The sequence below is a fragment of the Jaculus jaculus genome, chromosome 11 (assembly GCF_020740685.1).
Source record: "Jaculus jaculus isolate mJacJac1 chromosome 11, mJacJac1.mat.Y.cur, whole genome shotgun sequence".
In the NCBI taxonomy this organism is placed as follows: Eukaryota; Metazoa; Chordata; class Mammalia; order Rodentia; family Dipodidae; genus Jaculus; species Jaculus jaculus.
Window position 1 is genome coordinate 1,385,931 of NC_059112.1, and position 12,132 is coordinate 1,398,062.

The 12,132-nt window shown below is 41.6% G+C and overlaps 1 protein-coding gene across 3 annotated transcripts in view; it reads left to right on the top strand.

Annotated features, from left to right (window-relative positions):
* Positions 1-12,132, top strand: part of Cdkl2 (cyclin dependent kinase like 2) — a 64,181-nt gene that overhangs the window by 24,283 nt on the left and 27,766 nt on the right. For all 3 annotated transcript variants that reach the window (XM_004664876.2, XM_004664877.2, XR_006639601.1), the window contains exons 6-7: positions 1,235-1,374; positions 6,127-6,215. In XM_004664876.2, the coding sequence (XP_004664933.1) occupies positions 1,235-1,374; positions 6,127-6,215 (229 nt within the window). The remainder of the gene's footprint in view (positions 1-1,234; positions 1,375-6,126; positions 6,216-12,132) is intronic.

A 12,132-nucleotide genomic window follows, 5' to 3' on the forward strand; every position in this document is an offset into this window, starting at 1 on the left:
AGTTAAGAGGGTATGTCCTAAATCCCTTGTGTGGTCCTAGTGGTTCATAGTTCTAGTTTATCAGAATGTAATCCCATCCAGGGTGCTTCCAGAGATACTTTATAATCTCACTTAGGGAGAGAGAGGGGAGAGGGAAGAGTGCAGGCAGGGAAGGGGGAGAAGGAATAGAAAGGGGATGGTATTCTTAGCTACTTTTTTAAAAAAATATTTTGTTTTTTTTTAAATTTATTTATTTGAGAGCGACAGACACAGAGAGAAAGACAGATAGAGGGAGAGAGAGAGAATGGGCGTGCCAGGGCTTCCAGCCTCTGCAAACGAACTCCAGACGCGTGTGCCCCCTTGTGCATCTGGCTAATGTGGGTCCTGGGGAACCGAGCCTTGAACCGGGGTCCTTAGGCTTCACAGGCAAGCGCTTAACCACTAAGCCATCTCTCCAGCCCTTAGCTACCTTTGAGATTTAACTTGAGAGCCACCAAAATGTATGGGTAACGCTGATGCATGTAATTGCAACTCTCCCTTGGGAAGCCCACACTCATGCTGTACATCTTTGACTTTCTGCTATGAAGAAGAGAATCCCACACCCGTAGTCTAGAGGGTCTTTCCTTTTGAGTACTTTTCTTGTTTCTTCGTACCCTTGTAGGCAGGGAGAAAGGCCCAAGCAGGTAAGCAGTTGTTAACTGTTTTGGAATTCTTTCTTCTCCCTGGCAGAGAGGCTTCAACCAAACCCCAAAATGAATAGGTTCTTTCACTTATCATGCTTCCATAATTTTTTCTCCTTTGTTTTTTTTTAAAGTAGGGTCTTACTCTAGCCCAGGCTGACCTGTAATTCACTATGTAGTCTCAGGCTGGCCTCAAACTCATAGTGATCCTCCTACCTTTGTCTCTTGAGTGTTGGGATAAAGGAATATACCACCAGACCTGGCTGATTTTTCTTCTTTTTATCCTGCCTCAGTGGTACTTATCTCTAGATAGATTGGTGTAAAATGTCCCTTTCGTATGTTTTCTCACTTTAATTCTGCTTGTAGCTACATAAAAAGTTTTTTAAATGAGTATACTGAGATAGTGATGTTTACTTTTTCTTGAGTTAACTTTGTTAAAATCACAGAAAAGACTTATCTGCCATTGCTCTGAATGTGGTTGACTGTGGTTAAACTGTGTTCCACCAGTTCCTCTACTCCACACCACCATTTCTATCTTGCATATTGATAGGAATGTGTGCTGCTTTTGTTTCTAGGTAATTTAATTCCAAGACATCAAGAGCTATTTTATAAAAACCCTGTATTTGCTGGAGTTCGATTGCCTGAAGTCAAGGAAATAGAGCCTCTTGAAAAACGCTATCCTAAGCTCCCTGAAGTTGTGATAAATTTAGCAAAGGTAATCATGTGTTTTCATTTTCTCCTATCTTTATTTTTAAATTTATTTTTATTTATTTGGCAGAGAAAGAGGGGGAGAGAGAGAGAGAATGGGTGCAACACTGCAAATAAGCGCCAGATGTGTGCACCCCTTGTGCATCTGGCTAACATGGGTCCTGGGAAATTGAACCTGGGTCCTTTGGCTTTGCAGGCAAATGCCTTACCTGCTAAGCCATCCCTCCAGCTCCATTTTTTCCTATCTTTCTGATAGTAAGTGGTTTAGTATAGAGAGGATTTGGTTCTCTTTCTCTTTCCTTCTTCATATGTTAGGTTCATAATTTCTGCAGGTAATTTTTAACTTTTGCATTTAAAGGAAGTTTAAATAATTTGGTGTATGGGTAGGGGAACTTAAGAAACTAAAGCCTGAAAATTTTATCTGTGTTAAAATTCACTGAGAACATTTTTAACATGTTTTAAGTATGAAAACAGTCTCATCTAAAAACACAAAAATCTATGTTTAAATGTTAAAATGGAAATGAAAGGAAAATATTACAATAAAGGTAAGTTTAGAGAATTAGGAAAATATTAAAGTGTGAGGCAAGGGCTGGAGAGATGGCTTAGCGGTTAAGCGCTTGCCTGTGAAGCCTAAGGACCCCGGTTCGAGGCTCGGTTCCCCAGGTCCCACGTTAGCCAGATGCACAAGGGGGCGCACGCGTCTGGAGTTCGTTTGCAGAGGCTGGAAGCCCTGGCTCGCCCATTCTCTCTCTCTCTCTCTCTCTATCTGCCTCTTTGTCTCTCTGTCACTTTCAAATAAATGAAAATAAACAAAAAAATTAAAAAAAAAGTGTGGGGGGCTGGAGAGATGGCTTAGCGGTTCAGCGCTTGCCTGTGAAGCCTAAGGACCCCGGTTCGAGGCTCGATTCCCCAGGTCCCACGTTAGCCAGATGCACAAGGGGGCACTCGCGTCTGGAGTTCGTTTGCAGTGGCTGGAAGCCCTGGTGCGCCCATTCTCTCTCTCTCTCTCTTTCTCAGTCTCTCTCTCCTCCTCCTCTCTGTCGCTCTCAAATAAATAAATAAACAAAAAAAAAATTAAAGAAAAAAGTGGGCTGGAGAGATGGCGTAGTGGTTAAGCGCTTGCCTGTGAAGCCTAAGGACCCCGGTTCGAGGCTTGGTTCCCCAGGTCCCACGTTAGCCAGATGCACAAGGGGGCGCACGCGTCTGGAGTTTGTTTGCAGAGGCTGGAAGCCCTGGCGCGCCCATTCTCTCTCTCTCCCTCTACCTGTCTTTCTCTCTGTGTCTGTCGCTCTCAAATAAATAAATTTAAAAAAAAAAATTAAAAAAAAAAAAGTGTGGGGCAGTCTTGTCAGAGAGACTTTTACTTAGACACTGGATTTGCTGATGCCAGTTTACACATGACCATTGCTTTTGTTTGTATCTGATTGAAGAAAATATCAGAGGTTTTCACTGCAGTAAGTTAACCCTTTATAAAGCACCCAACCAAAAGCAGTTGATGGGAGGAAAGTTGTTCATTTTGATATATAGTCTTTAGGGAAACCTTCATGGTGGCAAGGGAAAGATAGTAAAGCAGAGACTAGACATCACCTCCTTGCCAATATCAGGTGGACAATAGCAACAGGAAAGTGAGCTGAACTTTAGCAAAGGGGAGCTGGCTAAAACACACCTAAGCCCACCCCCAGCCACACACCTCCTCTAGCAAGGCTCCACCTCCAAAACTGCCATCAGCTAGGAACCCAGTCAAAACATATCCATTTGTGGGTTTATAATCAAACTATTACAAATACATTTTAAAATACTTTTTTATAATGTTCTAGTAGATGAAATGTTTTTCAGTGGGACCAGCTTCATGGTCTCTTTGTAAAGCCATTCAAAGAGAATAAACTGTTGTTCAACTTATATCCATTAAATAGAATCGCAAAACTTAAAAAAAATATTTATTTATTTGCAAGCAGAGAGAGATAGAGGAGAGACAGAGTGAGAATGGGTGCACCAGAGCCTGTAGCCACTGCAAATGAACTCCAGATGCATGTGCCCTTGTGCATCTGGCTTACATGGGCCCTGGGGAGTTAAAGCTAGGTCCTTTGGCTTTGCAGGCAAATGACTTAACCACTAAGCCATCTCTCCAGCCCCATAAAACTTTAAAACATTTTGTTATATAAGATTTTAGTAACTGTGGAAAGGATAATCATGTAACAACTCCTCATATATACTTGTCATCTAGCATTCTTGCAGTCAGGTTCGCATTGCTGGTAGAAATCACTCCACCAAGAGCAGCTTGTGGGAAAAAGAGGTTTATTTTGGCTTACAGGCTCAAGGGGACCAATGGCAGGGGAAAACCATATCATGAGCAGAGGGTGGACATCACCCCCTGGCCCATATAAGGTGGGCAACAGGAACAGGAGAGTGTGACAAACACTGGCATGAAGAAACTTGCTATAAAACCTATAAGCCTATCCCCAACACTACACTTCCTCCAGAAGGCGTTAATTCCCAAATCACCATCAGGTGGGAACCTAGCATTCAGAACACCTAAGTTTATGGGGGTCACCTGAATCAAACTACCATAAGCATTAACACTAACTTTTGTTTAATTTAGCCATACTTCCTTCTACTTCTTGTTGGAATATCTTGAAGCAAGTAATATACTAGACAATATATTATTTCACTAATATAGTAAAAGTTCCCAGTTAGCCATTGAGCTTATTTCATTCATTTAAAAGTATTTACAGAGTCCCTTTCTATTGTAATTGCTATTGGGGGATTTCAACGAATCAGAGCAAGGAAAGTATAGCAAAGGTGTCTATATGAAGCACCTGACAGAGTATCAGCACAAAGTGGACCCTTTTCTTCCATTCTGCAATAGGTTTCTGTTTTAAACAATTTATTATTTTTTTCAAGATATTTTTCTTTATTTTTTATAATTAACAACTTCCATGATTGTAAACAATATCCCATGGTAATTCCCTCCCTCCCCCGCTTTCCTCGTTGAAACTCCACTCTGTATCATATCCCCACCCCCTCTCAATCAGTCTCTCTTTTATTTTGATGTCATCTTTTTTGCCTGTTATGATTGTCATGTGTAGGTAGTGTCAGGGGCTGTGAGGTCATGGATATCCAGGCCATTTTGTGTCTGGAGGAGCATGTTGTAAGGAGTCCTACCCTTCCTTTGGCTCTTACATTCTTTCTGCCACCTCTTCCACGATGGACCCTGGCCCTTGGAAGGTGTGATAGAGATATTGCAGTGCTGATCACTCCTCTGTCACTTCTTCCCAGCACCATGATACCTTCTGAGTTGTCCCAAGGTCACTGCCATCTGAAAAGGGAAGGTCCTCTAACCAAAAGTGAAAGTAGCATTAATATATGGGTATGGACATTAAGAGAAGTGCTTATTGGGCAGTTTGATGAGCATAGTATATACATTTAGCCAGACAAAGCAGACGTTACACCCCTGGGGCACATGACTATCCCTGTTGTATGTTTTCAGTATCAGGGATGTATTTTTTTAAAATTACTTTTTTAGTTAGAATATGATAATTTTTAAATTTAAAATATGTAATCATTTGCCAATGATTTAATTAATTTCACACCATTTCTTTGTTTATTTTTTTATTTACACCATTTCTTTTTATGGGTTAAATTATGATCTAAAGAAAATGGGTAGATTGTAATTGGCTGTTATAGGTTTGTTTGTTTGCTTATTTATAAAAGAGTCTTACTCTCAGTCTCCCAAGGGATTATAAACATGTGCCACCATGTTTGGTGATTGCTATAGATTGGAGGACCTAATCTATATATATGCTTCTTTTTTTTGTTTGTTTGTTTTTTTGAGGTAGGGTCTCACTCTAGCCCAGACAGGCCTGTTCTTGGGTAATCCTTGTACTTCAGCTGCAGAAGTGCTGGGATTAAAGGTGTGAGCCACCACACCTGGCTATATATGCTTCTTTTTTCTCTTTTGTTTAAAATTCATACTTGTGGAAGCAACTTTGTGTTTCCTGCATGATTTTATGCATAATGTAATTTATTATGCTTTATGTGTATTTCTTGTAGTTTCATACTAGAGATAGAGATTTCTCAGAATTCTGTTTACTTTTTGGCAAGATTGCTTCATAGGAATTTGTATGTTTCCATCTAGAGACACTGAATGTTTTATGATATGAGCATCCACTGATCAGATGTGATCATGTTATGAGCATCCATTGATAGTCTAGATTTGTGCCTTATTCTTTTTTTGGGGGGGGGTTTCAAGGTAGAGTCTCACTCTAGCCTAGGCTGACCTGGAATTCACTATGGAGTCTCAGGGTGGCCTCAAACACAAGGCAATCCTCCTACCTCTACTTCCCGAGTGCTGGAATTAAAGGCATGTGCCACCACACCCGGTTTATGTACTTTATTCTTTATCCTTGATTAAAGATCTTTAAAATTCATTGGCTATTAAGAGGGATTTTCATTTTATTTATTTATTCATTGATTTGAGAGAGATAGAGGCAGACAGAGGGAGGGAGGGAGGGAGGGGAGAGACAGAGAGGAAGAGAGGGAGAGAATAGGTATGCCAGGGCCTCCAGATGCTACAAATGAACTCCAGTTGCTTGTTCCACCTTGTGTGTCCTGGGGAATCAAACTTAGGTCCTTTGGCTTTGCAGGCAACTGCCTTAACCACTAAGCCATTTCTCCAGCCCAGGAATTTTCATTTTATACACTTAGATATTTAAATATAGGCAGTCTTTCTTAAATAAGACTCATGTTCTTGATTTTTCAGAAATGCTTACATATTGACCCGGACAAGAGGCCCTTCTGTGCTGACCTCCTGCACCATGATTTCTTTCAGATGGACGGATTTACTGAGAGGTAGAATACCACCATACTTTTAAGGCTTCCACAGCAGTCACACAGTTTCTCTTATTTTTGTTATCATCTCTGTTTGCAGGCTCTCAAACATTAGTATCCTTCTTCCACTTGCTTTTAGCAGTAATATAGTTTCCATGTTTATTAAATGGGAGCCGCTGGCTTTTGTGAAACAATTTCTTCCTGTTTTTCTTCTACCTGTGTTCCTCTGGTGACATCTATCTACCATGTGGGTCCCTGATTCCTATGTTTCTTCAAGCTGCGTGCCATCATCTGTGGTGTTCTGCAGCTGCTGTCAAACTAAGCACACGAAGTGCTGGAGACCTTAGTGTGCCCAGCTTGTAGGTGCCCGTGCTGTGCCATGGTCTCTGGTGCTGATTTGGGTGCTGGTAACAGCATGGATGACAAACAGTAGTGAGATGAGTGGCTGTGGCAACTACTTTTGCAAGTCTCTTTAATATTTAGCTTAATAAAAGATAGTTGGTGCCTTACTCCCAGCACTTGGAAGGCAGGGTTAGGAGGATCATTGTGAGTTCAAATACAGCTTAGAACTACATTTTTTAAAACAGTTATTTCATTTTATTTGAAAGAGAGAGAATGAAAGAGAGAATGGGCACACTAGGGCCTCTAGACACTGCAAATGAACTCCAGATGTATGTGCCACCATGTGCATCTGGCTCACGTGAGTATTGGGGAATCAAACCTGGGTCCTTATGCTTTGCAGGCAAGCACATTAACTAGTAAGCCATCTCTCCAACCCCAGCCTAGAACTACAGAATGAGTGCCAGGTCAGCCTAGGCTAGAGTGAGACCCCTATCTCGGAACCCCCCCAAATATGCTGGGTGGGGGGGTTGAGAAATAGCACAGTGGGTAAGAACACAGGCTGAGCAAGCATGAAGACCTGAGTTCTATCCCCAGCACCCATATAAAAAGCTGGGAATAGCTGTGTGTGCCCGTTACCCAGTGCTGAGAGGGGTGGGCTGAGGAGGGGCTTTAGGTCAACCAATCCAAGTGAAGAACAATAAGCTCCAGATTCACTAAGAGACTGTCTCAGGTAACTAGGGTGTAAGAGTGAAAAAGAACAATAAAATAACAAAAGATAGTTGGGGGGCTGGAGAGATAGCTTAGCGGTTAAGTGCTTGCCTGTGAAGCCTAAGGACCTCGGTTCGAGGCTCAATTCCCCAGGATCCACGTTAGCCAGATGCACAAGGGGGCGCATGCATCTGGAGTTCATTTGCAGTGGCTGAAGCCCTGGCATGCCCATTCTCTCTGTCTACCCTCCTATTTCTGTATCCCTCTCTCTCTCAAATAAAAAAAAAAGATATTTGGATTCTTTTTTAAACATATTTTATTTTTTACTTATTAGAGAGAGGCAGATAGAGAATGGACATGCCAGGGCCTCTGGCCGCTACAAATAAACTCCAGACACATGTGCTACCTTGTACAACTGGCTTACATGGGTACTGGGGAGTCAAACTTGGATCCTTAGGCTTCGCAGGCCAACATTTAACCACTAAGCCATATCTAGCTCCAGACTTTTAAAAACTTTTTATTGACAGCCTCCATACATATGAACAAAATACCATGGTCATAATCCCCACCAACCACCATCCCTCCTCCCTTCCCTCTCCCTATCCCCCTTCCACTGGATCCCTCCTTTCCAACTTCTATTTTGATGTCATCATTTTATTTTCTTCCTATTATTCAGGTCTTGTGTAAGTAGCATCAGCCACTGTGAGGTCATGAATATAAAGGAAACTTTGTGTCTGGATGACAGTATTGTATGTACTCTTCCCCTTTCTTTGGTTCTTTCCAATACCACTTCCACAATGGTCCCTGAGCCTTGGAGGTATGGTAGAGATGTCTCACAGTGCAGAGTACACTACTATCACTTCTTAGCATTTTGATGAGTTTTGAGTCTCTTCAGTGGTCACCACTATCTGAAAAGAGAAGCTTCTCTAACCAAAAGTAAGAATAGCATTAGTATATGGGCATAGGGCTGGGGAAATGGCTTAGCGGGTAAGGCATTTGCCTGCGACGCCTAAGGACCCCGGTTTGATTCCCCAGGACCCGCATAAACTAGATGTACAAGGGGGCTTATGCATCTGGAGTTTCTTTGCAATGGCTAGAGGCCCTAGGCCCATTCTCTCTTTCTGTTTGCCTCTTCCTCTGTCTCTGTCTTTCTCAAATAAATAATAAAATAAACAATTGTTTAGAGGGCAATTTGGTGGTAATAATAGATGTGTTTAGCCAGACAGCAACAGTAGTTTCCCTCCTAGGGCTAAAGACCTCCTTAAGCCATAGGGTTTTAATTAATACCAGGCATGAATTCCCTCCTGCGAAGCAGGTCTCAAGTCCAGTCAGAGAGCAGTTAGTTTTCTCCCTAACAGAACTGCCATCATTGCAGCAGTTGGTACATTTGGCCTGGCTGGCCAGCTGTAAAGCCATAAAACTTGTTGGGTCCACTACGTAAGACTAGTACTGACTTTTCTCCCTCAAGAAGCTACACAGGTCTTTCCAGCATCCTGACAGCTAGTCAACAAACAGGGAGGAGGCATCCAGATCAGCTCCAGTTTGATTTCTTAGTGACCTACAGTCCAATCATGTGGGGTCTTCAGCAATAGGGTATAACTGTCTAGTTCTCATGGGCAACAAAGAGCCTTAGCAGTAGCCTGTAATGTTTTGGGAATGCCAGGGTCCTCCTTGGCTGTGGTCTGATTCAGGTGTCTCCCATAAACTTAGGTATTCTGAATGCTAGGTTCCCAGCTGATGGAGATTTGGGAATTAACACTTCCTGGAGGCCATATATTGTTCGGGGCAGGCTTATGGGTATTACAGCCAGCTTCCTCTTGCCAGTGTTTGGCACACTCTCCTGTTGCTGTTGTCCACCTAACGTTGGCCAGAAAGTGATGTCCACCCTCTGTTCATGTCATCATTTTCCCCTCAAGTCTATAAGCCAAAATAAACCTTTTATCCCCCACAAAGCTGCTCTTGCTTGGGTGTTTTCTGCCAGAAATGCGAACCTGACTACAGCACTGGCCAATAACTCATTGGAAGATATCCCACCCCTGGCACTGAAATTTTTCTAGTAACAATCTATGGCTTCTGGGTACATTATCCACCTCCACAGGCTTCTTCTGCCCAAACTCTTTTTAAAAATATATTTTATTTATTTATTCGAGAGAGAGACAGGAGAGAGAGGGAGAGAGAGATTGGGCATGCCTCCAGCCATTGCAAATGAACTCCAGACACATGCACCCTCTTGTGTATCTGGCTTACGTGGGTCTTGGAGAATCAAACAGTGATACTTTGGCTTTGCAGGCAAATGCCTTAACCATGAAGCCATCTCTCCAACCCAAACTCTTATTTTTTTCACATTACCTATTGGGTAGTGAAGAAGTAAGTTTCCATATGACTCACTCACAACATCTTAATATTTTTTTGTTCATTTTTATTTATTTATTTGAGAGTGACAGACAGAGAGAGAAAGAGGCAGACAGAGAGAGAGAGAGAGAGAGAGAGAGAATGGGCACGCCAGGGCCTCCAGCTACTGCAAACGAACTCCAGACGCATGTTCCCCCTTGTGCATCTGTCTTACGTGGGTCCTGGGGAATCGAGCCTTAAGCCGGGGTCTTTAGGCTTCACAGGCAAGCGCTTAACCACTGAGCCATCTCTCCAGCCCAACATCTTAAATTTTGATTAAGCTTCCTCCCTCTTCTTCTCCATCCCCTCTTCAACCCCACTTAGACCATTTCATCCCTAGTGTAGGTAGTTGACTCTTTACAATTTGCTTCAGTGTTTAGTGTGAACATTGTGCTGTATGGTTTTGGTTGGAAGAAACTCTTACCTCACACAAATATGTACTGGGAAAAGTAGAAGTATATTTTGATAGTCTTTTTTTAGGTAATGGTATTATTCTTTGATACTATATCAAACGTTCATACTTTGATACCAAAATTTGACAGTGGTGTTTTTTATTTTTACCACAGGCTGGTAACCCAGGTTAGTCTTGCACTTATGATTCTCCCACATCAGCCTCTCAAGTGCCATGCCCAACCTGGCAGTACTAGTTGCATAAAGTTTGGTTGTATTGTGGAATGGAAACCATGTCAACAGACTTTTCTTTCTCCGTTATACTAAAATCCATTTCTGGGCTGGAGAGATAATTTAGTGGTTGAGGCAAAGCCAAACGACCCAGATTGAATTCCCCAGGACACACACAAACCAGATGCACAAGGGGTACATGCATCTGGAGTTCATTTGCAGTTGCTGGAAGCCCTGGCATACCCATTCTCTCTGTCTCTATCTTTCTCTCTCTGCCGATTTTCTCTCTCTCAAATTAATAAATATAAATATATTTAAAATCCATTTCCTTGTCATGTCTTCTGGTAGATAAACTAGCAAGACTAGTATGGAGTATGTTAGGATCTTGGTTACTAAGTAGTAGGAGGGATGTGGAATGGATTAAAATAGGGACTAGTGGTGATTTTGAAAAAGATAGAGGTAGCAAAATATCTGAGGGAGGAAAGTTTGGATCCCTTTACATCCCACAGATTTTAGAGGCTGTTAAGGTTGTGGAAGGTTGTGGTTATGGAGAATAGAGAGGAGAGAGTATGGAGAAGAGATAAGAAAGAAAGGGAAAATATATGAGTTGTTTATGGGAAGAGTAATAAATATTAGTAGACTGGATAGAGGAAAATACAGAACAAACCTAAAACCAACTAAACAACATACAAACACAAACAAAACAATTGTGGAATGCATACTCAAGAGTGGAGATTAAAAACAAGAAACAGGGCTAGAGACATGGCTTAGTGGTTAAGGCTCTTGCCTGCAAAGCCAAAGGACCCAGGTTTGATAACCCAGGACCCATATAAGCCAGATGTACAAGGTGACATATGCATCTGGAATTCATTTGCAGTGACTAGAGGCCCTGGTGTGCCTGTGCCCCCCGCCAATAAAAAAATTTTAAAAACCTGAGAAAGCACTAAAAGATAAAGATATTAAATATGACCAAAAATAACCTAAGTAAAAATGTTTAGATATGGATAGGGAGATCATTCAGGATTAAAGGCTCTTGCTTGCAAAGTCTGCTGGCCTGGGTTAAATTTCCCAGTACTCATGTAAAGCCAGATGCCCAAAGTGATGCTCGTATCTGGAGTTTGCAGTGGTAAGAGGCCCTCACATACCTCTTCCCACCTCCCCATCTACCTTACCCTTCTATTTGAAAATATAAATAAAATATTTAATAAAAAATTGAAATATACTAGATGAACAAACATCAAATTAAAAAAAATCAGAATTTCTATCTTGGTTGAGTGGATTTTGAACTCTTCCCTATAAAGTTTTTTTTTTTAGCAATCTGCCTTGCTATGGGTGGTATAATGAGTACTTCCAGTTCAAACCTACACACCCAAATTTAGAGTGTATATTGCCCTAGTGGAGATCAGTCTAGTTACCTTTTGGAGTAGGTTTCTATCTCATCTACCCTGAATTATAAAGACAGTTCCCTCCTTGGTGCACTCTCTGCTTGTCTTGGCTTGGCTGCTGTTTCCCAAATTGATCTTTTACCTATGCATGCTTTTGTTATGCAGAAGTCATTTGGAAAATTCTGTTTGTTTTTTTTTAAGTTACTTGGGTTTTAAAATGCTGATACATTTCATTATACAATAGCAAAAATTACATTCTAGTTGGGTGTAGTGGCACACGCCTTTAATCCCAGCACTTGGGAGGCAGAAATAGTAGGACTGCCATGTGTTTGAAGCCACCCTGAGAATACAGAGTGAATTCAAGGTCAGCCTGGGCTAGAGTGAGACCCTATCTCGAAAAAACAAAAACAAAATTACATTCTATTTCATCAAAAATTTTTTGAACTATTGGAGAGCTTCTACGGATTCTAAGTTTTTAAAAATTCATTTAA